The sequence below is a fragment of the Heterodontus francisci genome, unplaced genomic scaffold (genome assembly GCF_036365525.1).
Source record: "Heterodontus francisci isolate sHetFra1 unplaced genomic scaffold, sHetFra1.hap1 HAP1_SCAFFOLD_1516, whole genome shotgun sequence".
Lineage (NCBI taxonomy): Eukaryota > Metazoa > Chordata > Chondrichthyes > Heterodontiformes > Heterodontidae > Heterodontus > Heterodontus francisci.
In genome coordinates, this window is record NW_027140622.1 from 24058 (window position 1) to 38612 (window position 14555).

Below are 14555 nucleotides of genomic sequence, written 5' to 3' on the forward strand. Positions count from 1 at the left end.
AATTTCCGTGCCCAGTGAAGTAGTTGACGCTTCTTCAGTAAACGTTTTTAAAGCTAAGGTAGATATCTTTTTGAACAATAAAGGAATTAAGGGATACGGTGAGAGAGCGGGTAAGTGGATCTGAGTCCACGAAAAGATCAGCCATGATCTTATTGAATGGCGGAGCAGGCTCGAGGGGCCGAATGGCCTACCCCTGCTCATATTTTTCTATGTTCCGCAGGGGCTCAGTACTGGGTCCCAATATCCCAATGCTTTAGCCATAAACGGAGGGGGCACGATTAAGAAGTTTTGAAGATGGAGAGTGGGTTCCCTGGGGTAGGAGAATGGGGGTCAGGGATGGTGTAACTGGGGAATGGGATGGAGGGGTGCCAGTTTCTTCAGCTAATTCGATATCACCCCACGCGAGATCCGGAAAACGGGCCGAAACGCACCGGGTACACCCGAGGCTGTGGGGCCGCGGCTGTATAAGTGCTGAAGGCTCGTGCCGCGGAACGGGCCCGCCCTTAGCCAAGCAGTTACCGCTCGTTTTTTTTTTTATCGGCGGGGTTTGGTGAATCCACGAAAAAGAATGACGGACGTGCAGCTAACGATCCGTTTGGGTGGGGTGTTTTCTCTATGCGCAGCTACCCGCCGATGTCCCTGCCCGCAAAAAGCGGGACAAACCAAATCCAACCCACCGGGCCTCCTCTCGACTGTCCGCTAAGTGACGGGAGGGTATCGTCAACGCTCTTGAGCATGTTTATTTGAGTTTCCAGCGAGGGACACGACTCCGCTCTGTGCTTCACTGACGTGGCGCTAATCATCTTCATTTTCCTCCTCCTTGCAGGCGAGCCACTCTGTTAAAATGTGGAACCCACCAGGTAACGATCGCGTCTCCTCAATATCATCGGGTGCAATGATTGCATTCTTCACGTGGGACCAACACCATCTCCCTGTGCCCTTCAGATATTTTCTGTGGGAACAAACATAGTCTCTCTCTGCACTCTACGTCCTCGTGGGTCTCTATCTCTGCAGGCTAGCGCTAGTTAAGCAGCGACCCTAACTGAGACGGGTAATTGGTTTGTAATGGGCCGTGCACTGTGCTGCGGCTTCTCGCCAGTTAACTGCTGCAGTCCCATGTGGTGTTGATACGCCCACAGTGCCACTGGCGAGGCAGTTCCAGGAGTTTGACCCAGCGACAGTGAAGGAGTTGAAGGGCCTAGGCCTGGGAGCGGTGGCTGAGGGTGATGCAAGAATGTTGATTAACTGGTCGGGCAGTCCTTGCATTGCGTTTGTATTGGACCTTTTGTGATGACTCCACCAGCGTGTGAACAACGAGGCTTGACGAAATAATCTGCGGGGTCAATCTTGGGTCCGCGTCGAGTTAACTGATCTCGGCTGGAGTGAGGGTAAGGGGAGCGGGAGCACAGTAAAGATCCAGACCAGGAAGAGCCAGAGACATTTATGGGATAGCACTGACCCCTCGTCAGTGCGGCACTCCCTCAGTACTGACCCTCCGACAGTGCGGGCGCTCCCTCAGTACTGACCCTCCGTCAGTGCGGCACTCCCTCAGTACTGACCCTGCGAGCAGTGCGGCGCTCCCTCGGTACTGACCCTGCGACAGTGCGGCGCTCCCTCGGTACTGACCCTGCGACAGTGCGGCGCTCCCTCGGTACTGACCCTGCGACAGTGCGGCGCTCCCTCGGTACTGACCCTGCGACAGTGCGGCGCTCCCTCGGTACTGACCCTGCGACAGTGCGGCGCTCCCTCGGTACTGACCCTGCGACAGTGCGGCGCTCCCTCGGTACTGACCCTGCGACAGTGCGGCGCTCCCTCGGTACTGACCCTGCGACAGTGCGGCGCTCCCCTCGGTACTGACCCTGCGACAGTGCGGCGCTCCCTCGGTACTGACCCTGCGACAGTGCGGCGCTCCCTCGGTACTGACCCTGCGACAGTGCGGCGCTCCCTCGGTACTGACCCTGCAACAGTGCGGCCGGATCGGAGGAGCGCGGAGATCCGGAAGGGTCGTAGGAGCTGGAGGAGGTTCCAGAGATAGGGAGGGGGCGAGGAGGCCCTGGAGGATTTGAAAATGAGCACCGCGTCCCTTCACCCCTTATTCGAGCGATCAGGCTGTATTGTAACTGCTCTGACTCCTCGAGACAGTAGCAATGATTTAACCCGGTCCTGTTACTACTTTTTTTTTTCTTTCTGCAGGTGAGCCCTGTCCATTTCCTGGAGGGCCCGTTCCCCCCACACCTACCGGAGGGGAATCCAGCCTACCCTCCACTTGGACCGCACCCTGGGCCTCACACCCGGGGCCTCACCACCCGGGGCCTCACCACCCGGGGCCTCACCACCCAGGGCCTCACCACCCTGGCGGTGGGCCAGGATATCCTGGATACCCCTCCCCCCGTGCCAGCCCGGGTACCCTCCTTCCTCAGGAGGCCACCGCGCCTGCGTACCCTCCACAGCCCTACCCATGCCCTCCAGGAATGCCGGGTGGCCCTGGAATCTTTCCAGGTGGGCCGCACAAGCACGGCAAGAAGGACAAGAAAGCCCACAAGCATGGAAAACACGAGAAGCATGGAAAACACGAGAAGCATGGAAAACACGGGAAGCATGGAAAACATGGCAAGGTTAGTTGACTTCTGGATGTAGGGGGAACAACCATTAACCCACGTTTCCGGGATTAAATCATGCACAAGAGCGGACCATTCGGCTCGTGAGCCTGCTCACCAATCAATAAGAGGGTGGCTGATCTACCTCGGTGCCAGTTACCCGCCCGCTCTTCCGATCCCTTGATTCCCGGAGGGGTCCAAAACTCTTTATCGATCTCACTCTTGAACGTACTCAGTGACCTGAGCAACCACAGCCCCCTGGGGCAGAGCGTTCCAAAGATTCGCAACCCCCGGAGCGGGAGAGACTTCTAATCTCGGTCCGAAACGGCCGAGCCCCTTATCCTGACGCCGTGAAACCCCCGAGTTCCCGACCCTCCAGCCAGGGGGGAAACGGGCTCTCGGCATCTACCCGTCGAGCTGCGGGAGGGCCTTCACCGCACGGACTGCAGCGGTTCGAGAAGGTGGCTCGCCATCACCTCGAGGGGGCAAGCAGGGACGGGCGATAAATGCTGCCATTTGTTTGTTTTTTTTTACAGCATTCCTCTTCCTCGTCCTCTTCTCGTCCTCCAGCAGTAGCGACTCCGACTGAGAACGGGACCCGCGGCTTGTGATTCTTCTCCAGATTAAAAAAAATAATCAAAAGGACTTCGCTTCTATGCTCCAGTTGGATCGGGCTACGTGGAACAATCGCTCTGTGACTGCAGCTGCACCGGTGGAGTGGGCGGGCAGCGAAATGTCAAAAACTGCACCGCTTACGTTGGCCCTAACTGCAGCCAAACACTTCCCCTGGTGTGCATGGCAACCGGCATCTGCGCAAAACCTGGCTATAGTTATTCTTGCACGGTGGAGTTGCACCCTCTTTTTAAAAGAACGTCCGTCGCTTTCTGTCCTGGTGGTGGGATTAGATTAATGTTGGGAGGCCCTGTTGTGCGATGATTGCCGGGCATCGGTCGCGATGTTGTACGAATAAAAGGGGTTTATTCTTCTAGTTGAATCTTCAGTGCAGCAAAAGCTGGCAGTCTGATGCTTTGAATCCTTAGTGTGCAGTTAACTCCTTTCAGCAATTCTTCTCAAATTCTGCTAACTAAATAAATAACAATTAAAAAAAAAACGGCTGTCTTGTGTCTTGCGTGCCCTTTGCCGTCAGCGGCCGTTTTCTCGCCCGGGTCTCCGTTTGTGACTCGAGGCTAACGGGGGGGGGGGGGGGGGTGCAGAGAAAGGGCGAACCAGTGCCTGCTAAAGCACTCGCTGACCAAGCGTCACTGACTTAAAACGTTAAAAGTAAGTCATTGGGCGCGAAGGATTTTTTCCACGTTCCGCCCTTGTGAAAAGACGCACTGTAAATACCGGCTCTGTATTTTGTTTTTCAGAAATTTATACACAGCCTTCGTAGGTGGCAGGACGGGTTAACAACGCAGGTGATAAAGGCAGATGGGTTCTAGCACTTTTTAGAGAAGCAGAGCACAAAAGCCAGGAAGTTATGCTAAACCTTTATGAAACGCCGGTTTGGCCCCAGCTTGGAGTATTGGTGTCCCAATTCTGGGCGCCGCACTTTAGGAAGGACATGAAGGTTCTGGAGAGGGTAGAGAAAAGATTTACTGGAATGGTTCCAAGGAAGAGTGATCACAGAGGTGTGGGTGAGACTGCAGGGGTATGGGGAAAGAGCACGGTACGTTCAGTTTTCGGCCGACTTGTTCACTTTTCCCAAATCCGTTGGCAGCGGGCGCATTCTCCTGCCCAATTACCACCCCATCACGGAGCATGGCTACCCGACGGGACCCAATGACGTGGGTCGGGGTCGGGTCGGGTCGCTCTTCCGGGTCCGTCATTCGGGCTCGGGTCGGACACAGCGACAGCCAGGACGGTCAAGGTGGGAAACGCTCCGCACTAGTCTGCAGTGAGCTATTCCATCCAAAGTAGAGCACAACCTCTTTTAATATAATCAACTTTGTTCCGGTGGTTGGGTCGGGCACGGGAAAAAATGAAAGGAGTCGGGTCGGGTTTCATTTTTAGACCCGAGCAGGCCTTTACCCCATCATTCTACTCTCAGTCATCAGCAAAGTGCCGTCGACAGTGCTATCAAATGGTGCTTCCTTGCCGATAATCAGTTTGGGTTCCGCCAGGACCACTCCGCTCCAGGCCTCATTACAACTTTGATCAGAGAAAGGACGACCCAGAGCTGGATTCCAGAGGTGAGGTGAAAGTGACTGCCCTTGACATCAAGGCAGCATTTGACCGAGTGTGGCATCAAGGAGCCCCCAGTGAAACTGGAGTCAATGGGAATCGGGGGGTGGGGTGGGGGAACTGTCTACTGGCTGGCGTCATACTGAACACAAAGGAATATGGTTGTCGTTGTTGGAGGTGGCTGCAGGAGTTCCTCAGGGTAGTGTCCTAGGCCCTGGAAGTACAAGGGCAGCAGGCGCATGGGAGCACCGGTCCCGTACGAAGAAGCGTTTAAATGGAAGCTCAAGAGACAGCAACTCATCTTTCGTTGAGGCACTCGTCTCCATGGAGAGAGAAACGAGGTAACATTTCATGTCGAGGACTTTTCCTCTGGACTCGCCTTTTACCTCTTTACTTGCCCTTCCCTCCCCCCCCCCCCCCCCTCCCCTTTGACGTGCACCATCATCCCTTTTGTCATTTAATCTCTCCTGCCTTCCACCCTAGCAACCTTAAAGAATCAACCAACTTTATTGTGGTGAGATATTGACGTAAAAGTCAAGGGCAAGTCGGGTAATACAGAAGAGAGGTGTAATCAATACTTGCAAAAGTCACCCATTTCCCACCCTCCATAAACTTGAGCCCGCATCCTAACTCGCACAAGTCCCGTTCACCCATCACTGTGTTCGCTGACCTACGCCGGTTCCTGATTAAGCAATGCCTCAAATTTAAAATCCTCATTTTCAAATCCCTCCATTGGCTTCCTCGCTCCCCCCCCCCCCGCCCCCCCCCCATCACTGTAACCTCCTCCAGCCCCTACGACCCTCCGAGATCTCCGTGCTTCTCCGATTCCAGCCTCCCGCACAACACCCGATTTCCATTGCTCCACCGTTGGCGGCAATGCCTTCAGCCGCCCGGACCCTAAGCTCGGGAATTCCCTCCCTAAACCTCTCCAACTCTCCCTAGTTTGTGCACTTAACCCCCTTTGTCATCGAGTTTTCACATTTAACCCCCTTTCTTGCCCAGTTTGCACATTTAGCCAACTTTGTTGTCGAGCTTGCACATTTAGCCCCCTTTGTTGGCTAGTTTGCACATTTAACCCCCCTTCTTATCCAGTTTTCACATTTAACCCCCCTTCTTATCCAGTTTTCACATTTAACCCCCCTTCTTATCCAGTTTGCACATTTAGCACCCCCTTCCCCCCCCCCCTTTCTTGTCTGGTTGGCATCCCTTTCTTCAAATTCCCACTTTTCGTTGATTTAACCCACCACCACCCGCCCCTGATTGACCAGAAAGTTTCCTTTCCCTCCAATTAAAATCTCTGGTTTCCTTCCAATGAGTGGAAAGTTTTGAGCTTTTCCTCTAACCCACCCACTCCCCATGGCGCCTCCCTTTCCCGCCCAACCGCTCCCGCGGGCCGTTGCTTTTCAAATCGAATTTGAATCTCCAACCGCCGTCCCGCCCCGGCCGCGAGCCAACGCGCATGCCCAGAGCGGCCAGGCGGACGCGGCAGGGCGAAGGGAGGTGCCGACCGCCTGGAACCGCGCAGGCGCTGAGTGAAGGGGCACCGCCGGTGGCCGGATCCGCGCACGCGCAGTCTGAAGCGCGCCAAATGGGAGCTGGGATGTTGTCCATTCCTCTGAGGCAAACGGTTGGCCTCACCTCACCTCAACCCTACCTCACCTCATGGAGGGAAAATGGGGGTCCTACAATGCCACTATTTACACATCCCTTTCTTTTCTAAACCTCTCTCTCTTCCCCCACCTCACCAGGTGACCGCAGCACCCTGTACCATGGCCACTCAGAGGATGGTCAAATGACTAGCTGCGAAGGAAGGTCAAGTGAATGACCACCTCCTCCCCCCCGCTGCCACAAGGACGGTCAAGCAAGTGGCCCCCCAATGAACGGTCAAGCCAGTGTTGACAAAGGATGGTCAGGTGAATGGCCGCAAAGGGTGGTCAAGGGAGTGGCCGCAGAGGACAGTCAGGCGAGTGGCCCCAAAGGATGGTCAAGCGAGTGGCCCCCAAAAGGGCGGATGAGGGAGGAGCCACAAAGGATGGACGAGGGAGTAGCCACAAATTACGGTCAAGCGAATGGCCGCAGAGGACGGTTCCTTCAGCCGAGGCTCAGAGGCAGATCGACGCGTCGTGTACAAGGACCACCACTTTCCAGATTCCCAGCCTTGCCTGTTTTTTTAATTCCCGGATCTCAACGCACCGGACCACTCACCCCCTTGAGCCAAAACAAAAAAAGAGAGACCACGCGAGACCAACAAATTGATGCTTCACTTTTCTACCTCCATAAAGTTTACGCGATACGAATCTATCGGAGACCTGTAAGGACTCGGCCGTCACCCGCTGCAGGCTACATGGCCATGATGCACCTTGTAACTGGAATCATAACGACGGCTAAGGCTCAGAAAGAGGCCATTCAGCCCGTCACGTCCGTGCAGGATCCCTGCAAGAGTGGCTCAACTGGTGCCGCTCCCTCGCCTTTTCTCTGCACTCACAGACACTGAAGTTCTTCTGAAGTGCGGTCGCGACTGGCGGAAACGGGACATCAAATGTGTGCACAGCAAGCTCCGCAAACAGCAATGAGACAATGACCAGATAACCTACTTTTGGTGATGCTGGTCGAGAGATAAATATTGGTCCATGGACACTGGGGAGAGCTCCAACGCCCCCCACCACCACCCGCCACCACCTGACCCGGAGTTCGTCAAAATAGTGGCCGTGGGATCTTTTACATCCACTTGGAGAGGGGAGAAGGGGCATCGGTTCAATGTCTCATCCAAAAGACGGCACCTCCGACAGTGCAGCGCTCCCTCAGTACTGACCCTCCGACAGCGCGGCGATCCCTCAGTACTGACCCTCCGACAGTGCGGCGCTCCCTCAGTACTGACCCTCCGACAGCCCGGCATTCCCTCAGTACTGACCCTCCGACAGCGCGGCACTCCCTCAGTACTGACCCTCCGACAGTGCGGCGCTCCCTCAGTACTGACCCTCTAACAGTGCGGCGCTCCCTCAGCACTGACCCCCTGACAGTGCGGCGCTCCCTCAGTACTGACCCTCCGACAGTGCGGCACTCCCTCAGTACTGACCCTCCGACAGTGCGGCGCTCCCTCAGTACTGACCCTCTAACAGTGCGGCACTCCCTCAGCACTGACCCTCTGACAGTGCGGCGCTCCCTCAGCACTGACCCCCTGACAGTGCGGCGCTCCCTCAGTACTGACCCTCCGACAGTGCGGCACTCCCTCAGCACTGACCCCCTGACAGTGCGGCGCTCCCTCGACGCTGACCCTCCGACAGTGTGGCGCTCCCTCGGTACTGACCCTCCGACAGTGCGGCACTCCCTCAGCACTGACCCTCCGACAGTGCGGTGATCCCTCGACGCTGACCCTCCGACAGTGTGGCGCTCCCTCGGTACTGACCCTCCGACAGCGCGGCGATCCCTCGGCGCTGACCCTCCGACAGCGTGGCGATCCCTCGGCGCTGACCCTCCGACAGCGCGGCACTCCCTCAGTTCTGACCCTCCGACAGTGCGGCGATCCCTCAGCGCTGACCCTCCGACAGTGCGGCGCTCCCTCAGTTCTGACCCTCCGACAGTGCGGCGATCCCTCAGCGCTGACCCTCCGACAGTGCGGCGCTCCCTCAGTTCTGACCCTCCGACAGTACGGCGATCCCTCAGCGCTGACCCTCCGACAGTGCGGCGCTCCCTCAGTTCTGACCCTCCGACAGTGCGGCGATCCCTCGACGCTGACCCTCCGACAGCGCGGCACTCCCTCAGTTCTGACCCTCCGACAGTGTGGCGCTCCCTCGGTACTGACCCTCCGACAGTGCGGCGCTCCCTCAGTTCTGACCCTCCGACAGCGCGGCGCTCCCTCAATTCTGACCCTCCGACAGCGCGGCGCTCCCTCAGTACTGACCCTCCGACAGCGCGGCGCTCTGTCAGTACTGACCCTCCGACAGCGCGGCGATCCCTCGACGCTGACCCTCCGACAGTGCGGCGCTCCCTCAGCGCTGACCCTCCGACAGCGCGGCGCTCCCTCAGAACTGACCCTCCGACAGCGCGGCGCTCCCTCAGCGCTGACCCTCCAACAGCGCGGCGATCCCTCGGCGCTGACCCTCCGACAGCGCGGCACTCCCTCAGTTCTGACCCTCCGACAGTGCGGTGATCCCTCGGCGCTGACCCTCCGACAGCGTGGCGATCCCTCGGCACTGACCCTCCGACAGTGCGGCGATCCCTCGGCGCTGACCCTCCGACAGCGCGGCACTCCCTCAGTTCTGACCCTCCGACAGTGAGGCGATCCCTCAGCACTGACCCTCCGACAGTGCGGCGCTCCCTCGGCACTGACCCTCCGACAGCGCGGCGATCGCTCGACGCTGACCCTCCGACAGTGGGGCACTCCCTCAGTACTGACCCTCCGACAGTGCGGCGCTCCCTCAGTTCCGACCCTCCAACAGTGCGGCGATCCCTCGGCGCTGACCCTCCGACAGCGCGGCGCTCCCTCAGCACTGACCCTCCGACAGTGCGGCGCTCCGTCAGTACTGACCCTCCGACAGTGCGGTGCTCCCTCAGTTCTGACCCTCCGACAGTGCGGCGCTCCCTCAGTTCTGACCCTCCGACAGCGCGGCGCTCCCTCAGTACTGACTCTCCGACAGTGCGGCGCTCCCTCAGTACTGACCCTCCGACAGTGCGGCGCTCCCTCAGTACTGACCCTCCGACAGTGCAGCGCTCCCTCAGCACTGACCCTCCGACAGTGCGGCGCTCCCTCAGTACTGACCCTCCGACAGTGCGGCGCTCCCTCAGTACTGACCCTCCGACAGTGCGGCGCTCCCTCAGTACTGACCCTCCGACAGTGCGGCGCTCCCTCAGCACTGACCCTCCGACAGTGCGGCGCTCCCTCAGTACTGACCCTCCGACAGTGCGGCGCTCCCTCAGTACTGACTCTCCGACAGTGCGGCGCTCCCTCAGTACTGACCCTCCGACAGTGCGGCGCTCCCTCAGTACTGACCTTCCGACAGTGCGGTGCTCCCTCAGTACTGACCCTCCGACAGTGCAGGGCTCCCTCAGCACTGACCCTCCGACAGTGCGGCGATCCCTCAGTTCTGACCCTCCGACAGCGCGGTGCTCCCTCAGTACTGACTGTCCGACAGTGCGGTGCTCCCTCAGTACTGACCCTCCGACAGTGCGGCGCTCCCTCAGTACTGACCCTCCGACAGTGCGGCGCTCCCTCAGTACTGACTGTCCGACAGTGCGGTGCTCCCTCAGTACTGACCCTCCGACAGTGCGACGATCCCTCAGCACTGACCCTCCGACAGTGCGACGATCCCTCAGCACTGACCCTCCGACAGTGCGGCGATCCCTCAGTTCTGACCCTCCGACAGTGCGGCACTCCCTCAGCACTGACCCTCCGACAGTGCGGTGCTCCCTCAGTACTGACCCTCCGACAGTGCGGCGCTCCCTCAGTACTGACCCTCCGACAGTGCGGTGCTCCCTCAGTACTGACCCTCCGACAGTGCGGCGCTCCCTCAGCACTGACCCTCCGACAGTGCGGAGCTCCCTCAGTACTGACCCTCCGACAGTGCGGCTCTCCCTCAGTACTGACCCTCCGACAGCGCGGAGCTCCCTCAGTACTGACCCTCCGACAGTGCGGCACTCCCTCAGCACTGACCCTCCGACAGTGCGGCGCTCCCTCAGTACTGACCCTCCGACAGTGAGGCGCTCCCTCAGTACTGACCCTCCGACAGCGCGGCGGTCCCTCAGTTCTGACCCTCCGACAGTGCGGCGATCCCTCGACGCTGACCCTCCGACAGCGCGGCGCTCCCTCAGTACTGACCCTCCAACAGCGCGGCGCTCCCTCGGCACTGACCATCCGACAGTGCGGCACTCCCTCAGTTCTGACCCTCCGACAGTGAGGCGATCCCTCAGCACTGACCCTCCGACAGTGCGGCGATCCCTCGGAACTGACCCTCCGACAGTGCGGCACTCCCTCAGCACTGACCCTCCGACAGTGCGGCGATCACCTCGGAACTGACCCTCCGACAGCGCGGCGATCCCTCGACGCTGACCCTCCGACAGCGCGGCGATCCCTCGACGCTGACCCTCCGACAGTGCGGCACTCCCTCAGTACTGACCCTCCGACAGTGCGGCGCTCCCTCAGTACTGACCCTCCGACAGTGCGGCGCTCCCTCAGTACTGACCCTCCGACAATGCGGCGCTCCCTCAGTTCTGACCCTCCAACAGTGCGGCGATCCCTCGGCGCTGACCCTCCGACAGCGCGGCGCTCCCTCAGTACTGACCCTCCGACAGCGCGGCGTTCCGTCAGTACTGACCCTCCGACAACGCGGCGCTCCGTCAGTACTGACCCTCCGTCAGCGCTGCGCTCCCTCAGTTCTGACCCTCCGACAGTGCGGCGCTCGCTCAGCACTGACCCTCCGACAGTGCGGCGATCCCTCGGCGCTGACCCTCCGACAGCGTGGCGATCCCTCGGCACTGACCCTCCGACAGTGCGGCGCTCCCTCAGTACTGACCCTCCGACAGTGCGGCGCTCCCTCAGTACTGACCCTCCGACAGTGCAGTGCTCCCTCAGTACTGACCCTCCGACAGTGCGGCGCTCCCTCAGTACTGACCCTCCGACAGTGCGGCGATCCCTCGGCACTGACCCTCCGACAGTGCGGCGCTCCCTCAGTACTGACCCTCCGACAGTGCGGCGCTCCCTCAGTACTGACCCTCCGACAGTGCGGCGCTCCCTCAGTCCTGACCCTCCGACAGTGCGGCGCTCCCTCAGTACTGACCCTCCGACAGTGCGGCACTCCCTCAGTACTGACCCTCCGACAGTGCGGCGCTCCCTCAGGACTGACTCTCCGACAGTGCGGCGCTCCCTCAGTACTGACCCTCCGACAGTGCGGCGCTCCCTCAGTCCTGACCCTCCGACAGTGCGGCGCTCCCTCAGTACTGACCCTCCGACAGTGCGGCACTCCCTCAGTACTGACCCTCCGACAGTGCGGCGCTCCCTCAGGACTGACTCTCCGACAGTGCGGCGCTCCCTCAGTACTGACCCTCCGACAGTGCGGCGCTCCCTCAGTCCTGACCCTCCGACAGTGCGGCGCTCCCTCAGTACTGACCCTCCGACAGTGCGGCACTCCCTCAGTACTGACCCTCCGACAGTGCGGCGCTCCCTCAGGACTGACTCTCCGACAGTGCGGCGCTCCCTCAGTACTGACCCTCCGACAGTGCGGCGCTCCCTCAGTCCTGACCCTCCGACAGTGCGGCGCTCCCTCAGTACTGACCCTCCGACAGTGCGGCGATCCCTCAGCGCTGACCCTCCAACAGCGCGGCGATCCCTCGGCGCTGACCCTCCGACAGTGCGGCACTCCCTCAGTTCTGACCCTCCGACAGTGCGGCGCTCGCTCAGCACTGACCCTCCGACAGTGCGGCGATCCCTCGGCACTGATCCTCCGACAGCGCGGCACTCCCTCAGTACTGACCCTCCGACAGTGCGGCACTCCCTCAGTTCTGACCCTCCGGCAGTGCGGCGCTCCCTCAGTACTGACCCTCCGGCAGCGCGGCGCTCCCTCAGTACTGACCCTCCGACAGTGCGGCGCTCCCTCAGTACTGACCCTCCGACAGTGCAGCGCTCCCTCAGTACTGACCCTCCGACAGTGCGGCACTCCCTCAGTTCTGACCCTCCGGCAGTGCGGCGCTCCGTCAGTACTGACCCTCCGACAGCGCGGCGCTCCCTCAGTACTGACCCTCCGACAGTGCAGCACTCCCTCAGCACTGACCCTCCGACAGTGCGGCACTCCCTCAGTACTGACCCTCCGACAGTGCGGCGCTCCCTCAGTACTGACCCTCCGACAGTGCGGCGCTCCCTCAGTACTGACCCTCCGACAGTGCGGCGATCCCTCAGTACTGACCCTCCGACAGTGCGGCGATCCCTCAGCGCTGACCCTCCGACAGCGCGGCACTCCCTCAGTACTGACCCTCCGACAGTGCGGCGATCCCTCAGCGCTGACCCTCCAACAGCGCGGCGATCCCTCGGCGCTGACCCTCCAACAGTGCGGCACTCCCTCAGTTCTGACCCTCCGACAGTGCGGCGCTCGCTCAGCACTGACCCTCCGACAGTGCGGCGATCCCTCGGCACTGATCCTCCGACAGCGCGGCACTCCCTCAGTACTGACCCTCCGACAGTGCGGCACTCCCTCAGTTCTGACCCTCCGGCAGTGCGGCGCTCCCTCAGTACTGACCCTCCGGCAGCGCGGCGCTCCCTCAGTACTGACCCTCCGACAGCGCGGCGCTCCGTCAGTACTGACCCTCCGACAGTGCGGCGCTCCCTCAGTACTGACCCTCCGACAGTGCGGCGCTCCCTCAGTACTGACCCTCCGACAGTGCGGCGATCCCTCAGTACTGACCCTCCGACAGTGCGGCGATCCCTCAGCGCTGACCCTCCGACAGCGCGGCACTCCCTCAGTTCTGACCCTCCGGCAGCGCGGCGCTCCCTCAGTACTGACCCTCCGACAGTGCGGCGCTCCCTCAGCGCTGACCCTCCGACAGCGCGGCACTCCCTCAGTTTTGACCCTCCGACAGTGCGGCGCTCCCTCAGTACAGACCCTCCGACAGTGCGGCGCTCCCTCAGCGCTGACCCTCCGACAGCGCGGCACTCCCTCAGTTCTGACCCTCCGACAGTGCGGCGACCCCTCAGCGCTGACCCTCCGACAGCGCGGCACTCCCTCAGTTCTGACCCTCCGGCGGTGCGGCGCTCCCTCAGTACTGACCCTCCGACAGTGCGGCGCTCCCTCAGTACTGACCCTCCGACAGTGCGGCGCTCCCCCAGTACTGACTCTCCGACAGTGCAGCGCTCCCTCAGTACTGACCCTCCGACAGTGCGGCACTCCCTCAGCACTGACCCTCCGACAGTGCGGCGCTCCCTCAGTACTGACCCTCCGACAGTGCGGCGCTCCCTCAGTTCTGACCCTCTGACAGTGCGGCGCTCTCTCAGTACTGACCCTCCGACAGTGCGGCGCTCCCTCAGTTCTGACCCTCTGACAGTGCGGTGCTCCCTCAGTTCTGACCCTCCGGCAGTGCGGCGCTCCCTCAGTACTGACCCTCCGACAGTGCGGCGCCCCCTCAGTACTGACCCTCCGACAGTGCGGCGCTCCCTCAGTTCTGACCCTCCGGCAGTGCGGCGCTCCCTCAGTACTGACCCTCCGACAGTGCGGCGCTCCCTCAGTGCTGACCCTCCGACAGTGCGGCGCTCCCTCAGTTCTTACCCTCCGACAGTGCGGCGCTCCCTCAGCACTGACCCTCCGACAGTGCGGCGATCCCTCGGCGCTGACCCTCCGACAGCGTGGCGATCCCTCGGCACTGACCCTCTGACAGCGCGGCACTCCCTCAGTGCTGACCCTCCGACAGTGCGGCGCCCCCTCAGTTCTGACCCTCTGACAGTGCGGCGCTCCTTCAGTTCTGACCCTCCGACAGCGCGGCACTCCCTCAGCACTGACCCTCCGACAGCGCGGCGATCCCTCGACGCTGACCCTCCGACAGTGCGGCGCTCCCTCAGTACTGACCCTCCGACAGCGCGGCGCTCCCTCAGCACTGACCCTCCGACAGTGCGGCGCTCCCTCAGCACTGACCCTCCGACAGTGCGGCACTCCCTCAGTACTGACCCTCCGACAGTGCGGCGATCCCTCAGTACTGACTCTCCGACAGTGCGGCACTCCCTCAGTACTGACCCTCCGACAGTGCGGCACTCCCTCAGTACTGACCCTCCGACAGTGCGGCGATCCCTCAGTACTG

General features: G+C 60.9%; 1 protein-coding gene across 1 annotated transcript; it reads left to right on the top strand.

The window, feature by feature from the left end:
- The first annotated feature begins 756 nt into the window (after positions 1-756).
- LOC137360268 (proline-rich protein 13-like) lies at positions 757-3675 on the top strand. Its single transcript, XM_068025769.1, has 3 exons — positions 757-860; positions 2194-2615; positions 3134-3675. The coding sequence occupies exons 1-3, from the start codon at positions 845-847 to the stop codon at positions 3206-3208; spliced, it is 513 nt and encodes a 170-aa protein (XP_067881870.1). The 5' UTR covers positions 757-844; the 3' UTR covers positions 3209-3675.
- Positions 3676-14555: the final 10880 nt, after the last annotated feature.